This window comes from Pygocentrus nattereri, chromosome 2 (genome assembly GCF_015220715.1).
Source record: "Pygocentrus nattereri isolate fPygNat1 chromosome 2, fPygNat1.pri, whole genome shotgun sequence".
Taxonomy (NCBI): domain Eukaryota; kingdom Metazoa; phylum Chordata; class Actinopteri; order Characiformes; family Serrasalmidae; genus Pygocentrus; species Pygocentrus nattereri.
This window is the reverse complement of record NC_051212.1, coordinates 4,392,466-4,406,585: the sequence shown is the minus strand read 5'-3', so window position 1 is coordinate 4,406,585 and position 14,120 is coordinate 4,392,466. Positions and strand designations below refer to the sequence as shown.

The following is a 14,120-nucleotide window of genomic DNA, read 5'->3' as shown; positions in this document are numbered from 1 at the left end:
GTCTATCGATCCGTCTGCCTGCGTCTGTGTGTCTCCAGGATATTTGTCAGTCTGTCTGCGTCTGTGTGTCTCCAGTAGATCCGTCTGTCTGCGTCTGTGTGTCTCCAGTAGATCCGTCTGTCTTCGTCTGTCTATTGATCCGTCTGTCTATCGATCCGTCTGTATGCATCTGTGTGTCTCCAGGATATTTGTCAGTCTGTCTGCGTCTGTGTGTCTCCAGTAGATCCGTCTGTCTGTCTGCGTCTGTGTGTCTCCAGTAGATCCGTCTGTCTGTCTGCGTCTGTGTGTCTCCAGTAGATCCGTCTGTCTGCGTCTGTGTGTCTCCAGTAGATCCGTCTGTCTTCGTCTGTCTATTGATCCGTCTGTCTATCGATCCGTCTGTATGCATCTGTGTGTCTCCAGGATATTTGTCAGTCTGTCTGCGTCTGTGTGTCTCCAGTAGATCCGTCTGTCTGTCTGCGTCTGTGTGTCTCCAGTAGATCCGTCTGTCTGTCTGCGTCTGTGTGTCTCCAGTAGATCCGTCTGTCTGCGTCTGTGTGTCTCCAGTAGATCCGTCTGTCTGTCTGCGTCTGTGTGTCGATCCGTCTGTCTGCGTCTGTGTGTCGATCCGTCTGGCTGCGTCTGTGTGTCGATCCGTCTGTCTATCGATCCGTCTGTCTGCGTCTGTGTGTCGATCCGTCTGTCTATCGATCCGTCTGTCTGTGTCTGTGTGTCTCCAGTATATCAGTCAGTCTGTCTGCGTCTGTGTCTCCAGTATATCAGTCAGTCTGTCTGCGTCTGTGTCTCCAGTATATCAGTCAGTCTGTCTGCGTCTGTCTATCGATCCGTTTGTCTGCGTCTGTCTATCGATCCCGTCTGTCTATCGATCCCGTCTGTTTATCGATCCGTCTGTCTGCGTCTGTGTGTCTCCAGGATATTTGTCAGTCTGTCTGCGTCTGTCTCCAGTATATCAATCAGTCCGTCTGTCTGCGTCTGTCTATCGATCCGTTTGTCTGCATCTGTGTGTCTCCAGTATATTAGTCAGTCTGCCTGCGTCTGTATCTATATCAGTCTACCTATCTGTGTCTATTTATCTGTCTATCCATCATGCCGGTATTGATCTATTAATCTATCTGTAGATCTATCTTCTATTTTCCTGGCATCAATCAATCCATCAACCTACATAAGTTTCTATCATCTTGCTGGGATCTATCTGTCTCTCTACCTGTCCATTAACTATCACCCTCCTGGGATGGATGGATGGATAATTCAATCCATCTATTACCACCTATCCATCCATCCATCCATCCATCCATCCTGGTCACTTCCTCTATCCATATTGGATGTTATGTATTCTATATTTGTTTGAATCTGTTAAATTCCATCTTTGAGCTGTTGGCATTTCAGTTTCTGCTTTACTCTTTTTCAGTTCTGACATCTTTGCTGCCTGCTTTCATTTTTTTTTATTTTCAATCCTTTTAATTTGGCTCTTTAAACTTTTACACTCATCTTCACTCTGTTCAGCACTTTACTCTGAATCGTCTGCATGCCAAAGCGCTACGTGAATAAAAGTCTGATTAGATTTTATTGTGTTATAATCACGCAGCCTCAAACGCACCAGCTCAGCAGACACTTCCACCTCCATCTCGTCTCCACTGTCTCCGTCAAGGCCTGTGATCCAGCGCTCTGGTGGGTAAGCCTGCAGTGTGTGCTGCAGTAACGTAGACAGCTTCCCCCACAGCTCCACCCTCTGATTACTCTGCAGCTCCTGCACCAGCTCCGCCAGGTCCAGCGGCTCCGATCCATCTTTCTGCAGAACGGAATATAATAAAGTCATCGAAACCACACTCTGATCAAACTTCTCAGCAGGGCAGGGCAGAGAAAGTGCCTAAAGAGTCTTTATGTACCAAAAATAATCCTAATACATTTTTTACACGACCTCTTGTTATCCCTCAGAATTCTCAACATACCCACACATTCCCATATTACACTGTGCTATATCCAATAAAACGGGATTAGTATTAAGTTCTTCTTGTAGTCAAACATGCAGTTTGGAAGTACTGACAAAATTTGTCATTCAATCAAGGTTACTGTGACGTACTGTAACTAACACACACACACACACACACACACACACACACACACACACACACACACACACACACACACACACAGGGAGGGCCGACATCATATTAAACCCTATGGATTAAGAATGGGATCTCACTCAAGTTGTGAAGCCAGACGAGCGAATACTTTTGGAAATATGGTGTATGTAAGATAAGATGAGGCTTTATTGTCATTCGCATCACACGTGGTACATGAGGTGGAACGAAATCGTGAACTCAAGGTCCCAGTTAACTCCAACAATAAATAGAAGGTGCAAATCTATTCCGGAGATGTGAAGATCACATGCATCGATTTTCTTTCACGCTGCAGGGAATGAGCCTAATGAACTGGCATTTATTAAGTTAGGCACTAGCGTAAGTTACTGTACGAGGAGGATTAAACCCTAACAAAATAAAAACAACGCTGTGGATTTCTAATAGAGTGCCAGTACATACAGAAATCAGTACATACGTGTAATTTAATGAAGTTCAGAAAGTCCTGGACTTTGTCCGGATGAACGGAATCCAGGAATTCCTTTCTTTTGGACATCTCAGCTTAAATCCACTAAATATCTGCAACAAAACAAGGCACAGGGGAGGGAGTGAGAGAGGGAGAGAGAGAGAAGGAGAGGAGAGAGAGAGAGAGGAGAGAGGGGGAAGGAATGAAGGAGAGAGAGAGAGAGACAGAGAGAGACAGAGACAGAGACCGAGAGAGAGAGAGAGACTGTTCTAGAGAAACATCGAGTCAGAGCTGTTCACAGTGGCGGTGATGGGAACCAGACGTCTCCTCTGAATGTCAATAACAGTGAATAGCAGGGCTGCAGACATGGCGCTGGCGCTGGGACTGAAGGGGTCAGACAAGGAGCTGCCCTTCAACCGCTGAACACGTCCTCTCATTAAACACACTTCAGCAGGACGACAGGAGTCCATCATTTCTTCACTGAGCAACGATAAACGGAGCCACAGCGACTGAACGACAACAGATACCGAGCTGGGAGCTACCACCACTCAATGAGAACAGCAGTACGAGCTCCGAGTAAACAGGAAGAATACAGAGTTTACTAAACTGCTGCTCACAACCTCGGAGCCTCTGGCGCTCGAAACAAGCCAGAAAAGTCAAAAAGGCCGTTAGAGTTTCAGTTACGAGACCGAAATTCCTCTAATTCCCCGTTCCACCTTAAACGGTGCGGCTCGCCCATTCTGTGCCCTTCACCCGCCGCAGTGTGTAACTGGAACTGCCGCACGATTTAAGGTGGAACGGAGAATTCGACCGACCGGCTAACTTCAGCTTCACAAACGGGACTGACAGGTCGATCAAAAGAGCGTCGCTAGTGAAGAAGATCCATTAAGCAGCTGCCGAAGCCTCAGAAGCTCGTTTTTAATGAATAAATCGTCTTTTTTGGTCTTTATTTTCTATCGCGCTGGCTGGTAAACAGAGACTCTCACTCACCGCGCTCTGCCGCTTTCCCGCCCGAACGCGTTCGAAATGCGTGATGACGTCGCTCGGCGACGCACGGCGCCAACAATGCCTCCTGCTGGACGGATAATAATAATAATATTAATAATAGTAGTAATAATTGTAGTGTTAGTTACTTTTAACTGAATGATGGACACGGAGAGTCATATTCTGGATGCACGTATGAAGCCCCTCTTTATTTCCTCCCCCCCACTAGGGGGAGTATGACACCTTGTGTCCTATAAATGCATTAATACCACATCCCCCTTTCAAAGATCAATACGGCTGATATCTGACAAAAGGGTTCATTAACGCCACTGTACTGTAGCAGATTATAACAGAAGTTAACAATCCCCATATTTTCATTGAAGAGTCGTAGCATCACAGGAATAACAGAATAATAAATAACCATGAGCCAGCAGAACAACAAGCCTAAAATTAAACAGATGAACATGAACAGTAAGACATTCACTGATAAACTAAACTAAGGAGGTGGGGTGGACTACCCAATCCTCTTACTGAGTGTGGGGAATTATTCTGCCCCGTTGAAGTCACTCGGACCTATTTAAACACAAAGTCTTTCAGGTATCCTGGAGGTTGTCTCTCTCTTGCGGGGTAGCGTGTACAGGTCACAGGACTGACCGGCTGAGTTGGGCCCTGTTCTGCCTGTGCCGGTCTCTCTGGCTGAACTGGAATCTGCTCAGCTCGCACAGGACTCCCTGGCTGACCAGCAGGTAGGTCTGGCTCTGGCGAGATGGTCTGCTCTGCTGGCGGCACTGGTGTAGTGACGAGGTGATTGCGGTTGCGGCGTAGGATACCTCTGGGAGAGTCAATGACATATGACCTTGGTGTATTTGCCTGGCTGATCACCGTTCCCTTCTCCTTTGCGTCCTTTATCCAGACGTGGTCACCTGGTGTGAGTGTGGTGAGTTGTTGAGCTCTGTGTCTTTTGTTGAAGTGGACCCTCGACCTCTGTCGCATCTTCTGTTCTACCTTTTTGAGTTTGACTATGTCAGTCCATCCTGGGTTCAGGGATGACAGGGTGACCGGAACCGTTGTCCTGAGCTGTCGGCCCATTGACAGCTGAGCTGGGCTATGCCCGTTGGCGAGTGGGGTGGCCCTGTAAGCCAGGAGGGCCAAATACGGGTCTTTTCCTTTCTGGAGGAGCCCTTTTATGGTCTGCACAGCCCTTTCTGCCTCTCCATTGCTCTGGGCATATCTAGGGCTGGATGTTGTGTGTGTGAATCCCCACTGTGCTGCAAACTTTTTAAAACATTCAGACGCAAACTGGGGTCCATTGTCTGTCATAACCTCAGAAGGTAGGCCGTGCCTGGCAAAAATAGACTTGCAGTGTTCGACTACTGCTAATGAGGTGGTGGACGTAAGTTTAGCTACTTCAATGAAACGAGAAAAGTAATCAACCACTATTAAGTACTGATTATCATCCCACTGAAATAAATCGGCACCCACCTTTGCCCATGGTCTGTCTGGGAACTCGGAAGTGAGCAGTGGCTCTCTGGCGTTGTCTCTTTCTTTAGCACACGTGTCACAGCCCTCGACAACTTTCTGAAGCTGCGTACTCAGCCCCGGCCACCAGACAGATTGTTTGGCTCTTTCCCGACACTTTGCTATGCCCTGGTGTCCTGCATGCAGTTTTTGGAGTATATCTGTTTGTAGTGCCTTGGGGATAACTAACCTACACCCTTTTAGTAGTAGGCCATCCTCCACTGTTAGTTCTTCTTCAACCTGTATATAAGGTAGGTAAGCCCTGTCTATTTAGGATCTGTCTGGCCAGCCCTCATTACAGTACTTTTTCACTTGGCTCAGTATTTCATCCCCTTCTTGACATCTACGTATTTCGTGTAGCCTCTTCTCCGTAGCTGGGAGGGTTGACATGACCATGTTGACATACAGCTTGATTTCCTCCTCCTGTTTCGGCTGCTCACTCTCTCTCAAGGGCGCTCTGGACCGCACATCCGCTGTGGCCAACTTCTTGCCAGCCACGTGTGAGATGGAGTAGCAGAAAGCCATTAGTCTCATTCTGAGTCTCTGAATGCGTGGTGGGAGCTCATCCAGGCTCTTGGAGCCTAGTAGCGGGACCAGAGGTTTATGGTCCGTTTCCACATGAAACCTGATGCCCACCAGGTAGTCTGAGAACCGCTCGCATGCCCATGTGATTGCTAAAGCCTCTTTCTCAATCTGGGCATACCTTTTTTCAGTCTCGGTGAGTGCCCTGGAGCTGTACGCCACTGGCTTAAGGTAGCCTTCCTCCTGTCTCTGCAGCAGCACCGCTCCCAGTCCGAATGATGATGTGTCGGCTGAGACGACGGTCTCTGCTTTCGAGTTGTAGAGCGCTAGCCCTGGTGGTGAGCTCAGCTCCTTCTTAATGTTGTTGAATGCTCTCTGTTGTTGATGTCCCCACTGAAATGTGTTTTGTTTCTTTAGCAGGTCTCTGAGCGGCTGTGTCTTTTCGGCCAGATTTGGAAAGTACTTTCCTAAGTGGTTCACCATTCCGAGGAACCTTCTCACTCCACTCGCATCCTCTGGTTCTCCCATGTCCGTCACTGCTCTTACTTTGTCAGGATCAGCCCGCACCCCGGCTGCGTCAATTATCTGTCCAAGAAATTTCACATGTCTTTTTGAGAACTCACATTTCTCACTCCTCAGCGTGACCCCGGCCTCTTGCAGTCTCCCCAGCACCGCGGATAGTCGTGTGTCGTGCTGGGCCTGTGTGTCTCCAAAGACGAGAATGTCGTCCATCTGGCACAAGACGCCGTCAAGCCCCTCCAGTATCCTGGACATTCTCTTCTGATAGTGCTCCGGCGCTGAGGATATTCCGAAGCAGAGGCGGTTAAAGCAAAACCTCCCAAAGGGAGTGAGGAATGTTGTGAGGAGGGCAGATTCCTTGGCTAGGGGTATTTGCCAGAAGCCTGAGTTTGCATCTATTTTAGAGAACACTTTAGCGCCCTCTAGCTGTCCCAGTGTGTGCTCAACTGAGGGGAGTATATGTCTCTCTCGTTTGACTGACTCGTTCAATTTTGTCAGATCAACGCAAATGCGCACCTCATTCTTGCCTGGTTTTGGCACAGGGACCATTCCAGCGCACCAGTCTGTGGGCTGTTCCACTCTTGAGATCACGCCTATCTCCTCCATGCGTGAGAGCTCTTTTTTCACTTGAGACATGAGTGGCAGCGGGATTCGTCGTGGGGTTGATATGGAGAATGGCTTAGCGTCTGCTCTAAGCTCTATCTTATAGTCCCCCTCCATCTTGCCTAGCCCTTTAAAGAGCTTGGGGAACTGCTCTTTGACTCTCTCTCTGGAGTCCAGTATCACTGTGTCCACTCTGGCCACTAGGCCAAGTGCTTGGATGGCTGGACGTCCCAACAGATTACACTTCAGTTTTGGAACTACATACACTTCCGGTGTGGTGGTTTTATTTTCAGTTCTTATGGACGCAGTGAACTTCCCTCTCACTGTGATGGGTGTCCGGCCTGGTCCCTGCAGCACTTTCTTTGTACTTTCTAGCTGTGGAAATTTCCCCTTTTGGAAGATTTCTTCTGATAACACTGTTACATCAGCCCCTGTGTCTATTTTGAAAACAGCTGTGTCCTCATTCACCTTAAGCACATTAGCCAGGGCTCGCCGTCCGAACTGACAGTGCCTAAAAAAGCAATCTCCTCCTCATCTGATCCTGTTGTGTTTACGTCATTGAGGACCCCCGATCTACACACTTTCGCATAGTGGCCCTTTTTATGGCACAGATTACATGCTACATCTCTAGCTGGGCACTGGTTTTTACTGTGTGCTGGGGTTCTGCCGCACCACATGCACCGTCTCTGGCTGCCTAGCTGCATGTGGTAACTATGTCTGTCATTTGTTCTTGCCTGAAATTTCTGTTGTCGTCCTTTACCTGTGGCGGGCTGGAGTTTTGTTTGAATGCTGTCCACGTCCGTGGCCGCCGACTTGAAATTGCTCTTCAACAAGTCCTGTTGGTTTTTCACTTGTTCGTTCTGACGCGCGCGCGTCACCGCTTTCTCCAGCGTCAGCTCCGAGTCTAGTTGGAGCTGTTCTGACAGCTTTTTATCTCGTAAGCCTACGACAAGTCTGTCCCGGACCATTTCATTATGGAGGTGTCCATAACCACAGTGCTCGGACAGGCAGTGGAGTGAAGTTATGAAACTGTCTACAGTCTCACCTTGCTCCTGTTGTCTCTGGTTGAATTTGGCCCGTTCAAAAATAACATTTCTCCTCACTACGAAATGTGCGTCGAGCTTGTTCTTGACCGCGTTATACTGGCTCGCTTCTATTACAGTCAGCTGAAGTGCAGTTATAATATCTTCCGCCTCATCGCCCATGGTATAGATTAAAGTGTTCACCTGATTCTCTTCTGCCTGGAGCTCAAGACCTGAAGCAATCCGGAATCTGTCAAACCTCTTAATCCATTTGGGCCACTCTTCTGGCCGCGTGAAGTCAAACTTCGGTGGCGGTGGAATCTGGAATCTCTCCATCTTTAGCCACTCGCGCTCAAACGTCTCTTGGCTAGTCTGCAGTCACGTTAGCTATGATAGCTAGCTAAACTTAAAACTTTTTAAACTGACTAAAAAAAATGGGTGAGTCCTCTTCAGTTAACTCGGCAAAGTAACTCTCATGTTTACCCGAAGCGAGAAACTGAAGCCTTCTGACACCATGTAGTGTTAGTTACTTTTAACTGAATGATGGACACGGAGAGTCATATTCTGGATGCACGTATGAAGCCCCTCTTTATTTCCTCCCCCCCACTAGGGGGAGTATGACACCCTGTGTCCTATAAATGCATTAATACCACAATAATAATAATAATAATAGTAATAATAATAAAAACGCAACTCACTTATATGTGACCACGTCCGACCCGTCCTCCTCATCTCTCAGGACTAAACGCTGTTACTGTGCCTTTAAGAGTGCTGCATGTAAACGAGCTCTGCTCTGATTGGCTGCCCTGCATTGCGCCTTCCTCTTCGCTTCTCACGACGTCAGAGTGAGAAGGCGGAGCTGAGCTTCGGCCGAGCAGGCGGAGTTTGCTTATGTGACGTCACAAAAACAATGCGGTCCAGACGGGGCTGTTTGGGCAGCTGGGTTCCCATGCATGCACTGCATGGACTGGGGAGCTGTTTACACCAACCCCCTTTATTTATTTATTTATTTATGTATAGTATTTATTTGTAGAGGCGGGGAATCCAGGTCCGAAAAGTAAAAACCCTCCCCAGGATTTTGTTCCAGCTGCCTGTTTTTTTTTTTTGCTGCTGGTTTGAGCGAATTAGAGAAGTCGAGCAGTTGGAACGAAATCCTGGGGAGGATTTTTACTGTTTGGACCTGGATTCCCCACCTTTTCTATTACATGGGCCCTTTAAATAAGAGAAATACAGGCACACAAACAAAGATTTTAAGGCAAAGACTGTATGTATGTATATTTCTGTTTCCCACAGTGGACGTCAGTGAATCTGGCCTGGCTCTCGCCCACGGGGCAGTGTGTGGTGGGTGTCTTCACTCTGCTGAACATCTCTGGGTTTAATAGACCCCAGATATGAGCCCGTGCATCACTCTGCAGCTGAATGAGTCACATGGTCAGGTCTTTATTTTGCTTTCAAATGATGATCACTAGGTGGCGCAAAATCCCGCTGAATAAACCTGACGTTTTCTCGTTTGGACAGCAGGGAAGAACGCTGGGGGGGCAACTTCTCAAAATCCAGTGTGTGAGGCGTAGACAGAGAGATTCAGAGGGTTTGGGGTGAAATGGTTCAGACGTCTCTACGGTGGAGGTGATGGGAACCAGACGTCACCATGGCAACAACACAGATACAGACACTTTATTTACCACCCAGAACCACCAGAGAACCTGCACGAGTCGTGTGAGTGTTTATATGGAAAGCTGATGATGGGGAAGCTGAGTCATGTTCCTTTGGGGGGACCATTTTGCCCTAAAACACCCTGCATGGAATCAAAAGGTCTGTTTTACACCAAAACCCAAAGGCCTTCCGGCGAGGGAGCGTTCAGAGGTGGACGTCTGGTTCCCATCACCACCGCTGTGAACTGCAGAACGGAGCTCAGTGACTTAGTTACGCACAGGTTCTGGACAGCCTCCATGTTTATACTTCATAACCGGCATCCGGGTCATTCCTGGCTTTTCCACAATCATGATGACATCACAGAAAGAAGGACCAGGCGCCGGGGCCATTCCGAGAAGTTTTTATTAAGGGAAAGTCAATCCCTCTTTTTAAACCAACATAACTCACACACACGTTTGTTCATGCGCTGTGGCCTTCACAACGCTTTGTCGCCCAGTCTGACCCTGACAGAAGTCCAGCAGCGGCGCGGGCGAGGGAGCCGTCCTACTGCTGTGCAGTGAGGATCAGTAAGATACTTTGAAAATAAAGTATTCCGGCTGAAAACTGTACAGAAGTGAGTCTCTTAGCATACAGTAAGTTATAAAGGAGGACAAGCACTTTAAAACCCAGCCCAACCCACAGCGGACGCGCAGAAAGCCCACCAGTAAAATATACAGCAGACGTGCATTCGAGGTTCCACTCTTTGGCAAAGAGTTTATTCCCACTGGCCACTTTATCGGAAACCCCTCTCCTGCTGGTGTTCACTCGTCTGTTGATGCCCAGTTTGTGCTGTTCAACCTGTAGTTCTGACCACAGAGCTGCTCTCGTCTGCGTAGTTTTGGGTGGCGGCCCACTCTCAACCTAGCAGTGACCCCCTAGCCGGGGTTTCCGATAAAGTGGCCACTGAGAGTCAGTACACGGGAGGTGTTTTCAAGAAACTGGCCAGGGAGCGTAAGCATAAGGTAGGGGTTTCCAATAAAGTGGCCAGTTGGTGGAAGTACAAGGTGGGTGTTTCGGATAAACTGACCAGTGAGTGGACATACAAGGAGGGTGTTTCCGATAAAGTGGCCGTTTGGTGAGCATCTGCAGAAACCTACAGATATAATGCTACATTTTTCATAATTATGGTGAAAAACAAACACATTTTAAAGTAAAATCCTCTGAATCTGCCTTTATAAACCCCTGCGGTTCTCAAACTGAGATAATGACCAAAAACAGTGCATATATCTGTACAGGACCTTGACGACTGAGAGCCCAAGGCAGAGCCGATGCAGCAGGGAGGTTTTTTGTGGTTGATTTATATCCTGTGTGGTTTTTTATTGTATTTATATTCTGTGTATTTTTTAATTAGCTTGATGCAGCGAGTGCCATTTGCCAGACTTCATTAGATGAATGAGTGCTGAATGTAAACAAACGTAGATCTGTGGATTCACCAAACCACTTCCCCGAAGAGGAACCGCACTGGATTTGTCCCAATATTCTCCATAATGCAGTGGTTGGAACGTAAACGCAGCGATTCAGGGCGGTTCGGCGTGAAACGGTTGATTGTAGAGACTCAGACGTCTTTACAGTGGTGGTGTAGTCAGAGCCATTTCATGTAATAACAGTCGGTGAGGGAGCTGTTCAGAGGTGGACGTCTGGTTCCTATCACCACCACTGGGAACGTTTCAGCCTCTGTAAGTTTCTCTGGAACGGAGCGTCTCACACCAAACCGCTCTGAATGACTTGACTACGCAGATATTTTGGAAGTTCAGTGGGGCTCCCCTTTAACAGTGGGAAGTTCAGTGGGGCTCCCCTTTAACAGTGGGAACGTCAGTGGGGCTCCCCTTTAACAGTGGGAACGTCAGTGGGGCTCCCCTTTAACAGTGGGATCGTCAGTGGGGCTCCCCTTTAACAGTGGGAAGTTCAGTGGGGCTCCCCTGTAACAGTGGGAACGTCAGTGGGGCTCCCCTTTAACAGTGGGATCGTCAGTGGGGCTCCCCTTTAACAGTGGGAAGTTCAGTGGGGCTCCCCTGTAACAGTGGGAACGTCAGTGTCTGCGTGTTGTGTGCCAGTCCCAGTAGAAGCAGCCTGGTTTCATTAGCGTTGACCTGCTTCTGTAGACCGGCTCTTCTCTGGTCCAGTGCTCGGCGCTATTCCCAGCGTTAAAACGCCATCGGCCACGTTCACACTGCCCTTCAGGGTCCACTGGCGTTCAGATCGTACCTGAGAGAAAGAAAGAAGGAGACAGAATGAAACGGAGAGAGTTTAACCCTTTAGGATCAACACAAAAAGGGACGATACCAACCTCTGATCTGCTTTTCTCCTTATTTATCAATCAATCAATCAATCAATCAATCAATCAACCTTTATTTTGACTCAGTACATTGAGGGCAACCCTCATTTTCAATGTAGCCAAGCGTTTACAAAAACAGGGACTGACATGAGAAAGAAAATAATAACTAGATTTAAATTAAAAGAAAATGTAAAATAACAGTAAAGTTGATAAAAACAGAACGTGAGATTTAAATGGTAAGAAATTAAGATCAAAAGTAGAGAAGAAATTAATAAGGTAATAATACAATATCACAAATTTAACAAAGTAATGATAAAAAAACTTAAAAATAAAATGAGAGGAAATAAATAAATAACTAAAAAGAGATAAAGAACTAAGGAGAACTAACGCAAAAATAAAAGTTACGAATAAATAAGATGAAGTAAAACAGGTGCAGGTTGTCTGAAGGTGGTTTGATATTAAAAGTTTAAGATGACTGAGTGACGCCAGTGAGCCGAGTTTTAATATCCTCAAGATGTGTTATGGCATTAATTTCCGGACGTAAAAAGTGAGATTTATTCATTCATTCATTTTCTAAGCCGCTTCTCCGTCAGGGTCGTGGGGGGTGCTGGAGCCTATCCCAGTGGTCATCGGGCGAAAGGCAGGATACACCCTGGACAGGTCGCCAGTCCATCACAGGGCAGGCAGACAGACACTCACACCTAGGGGTAATTTAGCACGTCCAACTGGCCTGACTGCATGTCTTTGGACTGTGGGAGGAAACCGGAGAACCCGGAGGAAACCCACGCAGACACGGGGAGAACATGCAGACTCCACACAGAGAGGACCCCGGTCACCCGGCCGGGGAATCGAACCCAGACCCTCCTCGCTGTGAGGCGGTAGCGCTACCCACCCACGCTGCCACCGTGCCGCCCAAAGTGAGAGTTAGCGAAGCTGAAAATCAAACCGTTTGTCTTTTGGGTCAAAAACGAACAGTTAGAACAAAGAACCACGTGTAATGGAGGACTCTTCACACTGTAGAGGCCTTTTACTGTCCTACTGACTAAACAGATCAGTATCTGTCATTTCCATGGCAACGGACTGTGCTGTGAATGTGTACACACGTGGGCTGGAGGTCAGGGAACCGGCCCTGTGACCAGAAGGTTGTTGGTTCAATGCCTGTGACTGAGGTGTCCTTGAGCAAGACACCTAACCCCCAATTGCTCTCCGGGCACTGTGGATAGGGCTGCCCACCGCTCCGGGCCAGTGTGCTCACTGCCCCCTAGTGTGTGTGTGTGTGTGTGTGTGTGTTCACCAGTGTGCCCGTGGGTGTTTCGCTGCATGGAGGGGTTAAATGTGGAGGTCTAATTCCACAGCGTGCAGACACTGAAAATTCAGTTCAATGGATTATTTTCACAGGTCCATGTTCGTTGAACGGCTTCCGGGCTAAGCAGTAAAGAGTGGCTGATGCTGCCGGGAATCATTGCTGAGTTTCCCCTTCGGTCCAGTTTAACTTCAGTTGAAAGGCTCCGCTCGTCACATTTAATGAGTAAAACTGAACAGAAGAGTGAATGTGGGCTGTACAGTAGGACAGCTGTGGGTAAATATGCTCAGCTCCAAGACACATTATCCACATATACACCAGTCGCCTCCTCGTTTCTACCCTCACTGTCCACTTTATCAGCTCCACTTACTGTATAGCTGCACTCTGTAGTTCTACAGTTACAGACTGTAGTCCATCTGTTTCTCTGATACTCTGTTACCCTGTTCTTCAGTGGTCAGGACCCCCATGAACCCTCACAGAGCAGGTACTATTTGGATGGAGGGTCATTCTCAGCACTGCAGTAACACTGACGTGGTGGTGGTGTGTTAGTGTGTGTTGTGCTGGTCTGAGTGGATCGGTTTTTAAACCCCTCAGTGTCACTGCTGGACTGAGAACAGTCCACCAACCAAAAATATCGAGCCGGCAGTGTCCTGTGGGCAGCGTCCTGTGGGCAGCGTCCTGTGGGCAGTGTCCTGTGACCACTGATGAAGGACTAGAGGATGACCAACACAAACTGTGCAGCAGCAGATGAGCTGTCGTCTCTGACTTTACATCTACAAGGTGGACCGACAAGGTAGGAGTGTCTAATAGAGTGGACAGTGAGTGGACACAGTGTTTAAAAACTCCAGCAGCACTGCTGTGTCTGATCCACTCGCACCAGCGCAACACACACTAACACACCACCACCACGTCATTTAATGGTTCTTTGAGTGTAATGGCTGTTTTTCTGAGTTGAATAACTTGTCTTGCACAGTGCTGTAAGTCAATATTTGTAATATATGTAAGTGTGTGTGCGCGTGTGTGTGTGTGTGTGTGTGTGTGTGCGCGTGTGGGTGTTATACCATTGTGTCCATCCTCTTGAAATGTCCTCATTTGTCAAGTCCACAAGAACCTACAGAAAAGTGAGGACATCATTAAA

General features: G+C 47.9%; 2 protein-coding genes across 4 annotated transcripts in view; both read right to left on the bottom strand.

Annotated features, from left to right (window-relative positions):
* ncapg2 (non-SMC condensin II complex, subunit G2) overlaps positions 1-3,703 on the bottom strand; it is a 69,752-nt gene extending 66,049 nt beyond the window's left edge. The window contains exons 1-3 of one of the 2 annotated variants that reach the window (XM_037545091.1): positions 3,678-3,703; positions 2,557-2,657; positions 1,598-1,789 (exon numbers count right to left, since the gene is read on the bottom strand). In XM_037545091.1, the coding sequence (XP_037400988.1) occupies positions 1,598-1,789; positions 2,557-2,634 (270 nt within the window). In that variant the 5' untranslated portion in view covers positions 2,635-2,657; positions 3,678-3,703. Of the gene's footprint in view, positions 1-1,597; positions 1,790-2,556; positions 2,658-3,534; positions 3,609-3,677 lie in introns of those variants that run through there. The other variant, XM_037545089.1, reaches the window with a different exon arrangement.
* Positions 3,704-9,749: 6,046 nt separating this feature from the next.
* The window catches only part of esyt2b (extended synaptotagmin-like protein 2b), a 101,268-nt gene continuing 96,897 nt past the window's right edge, over positions 9,750-14,120 (bottom strand). For both annotated transcript variants that reach the window (XM_037531260.1, XM_037531257.1), the window contains 2 exons: positions 14,044-14,093; positions 9,750-11,609 (listed from right to left, as the gene is read on the bottom strand). In XM_037531260.1, the coding sequence (XP_037387157.1) occupies positions 11,582-11,609; positions 14,044-14,093 (78 nt within the window). In that variant the 3' untranslated portion in view covers positions 9,750-11,581. The remainder of the gene's footprint in view (positions 11,610-14,043; positions 14,094-14,120) is intronic.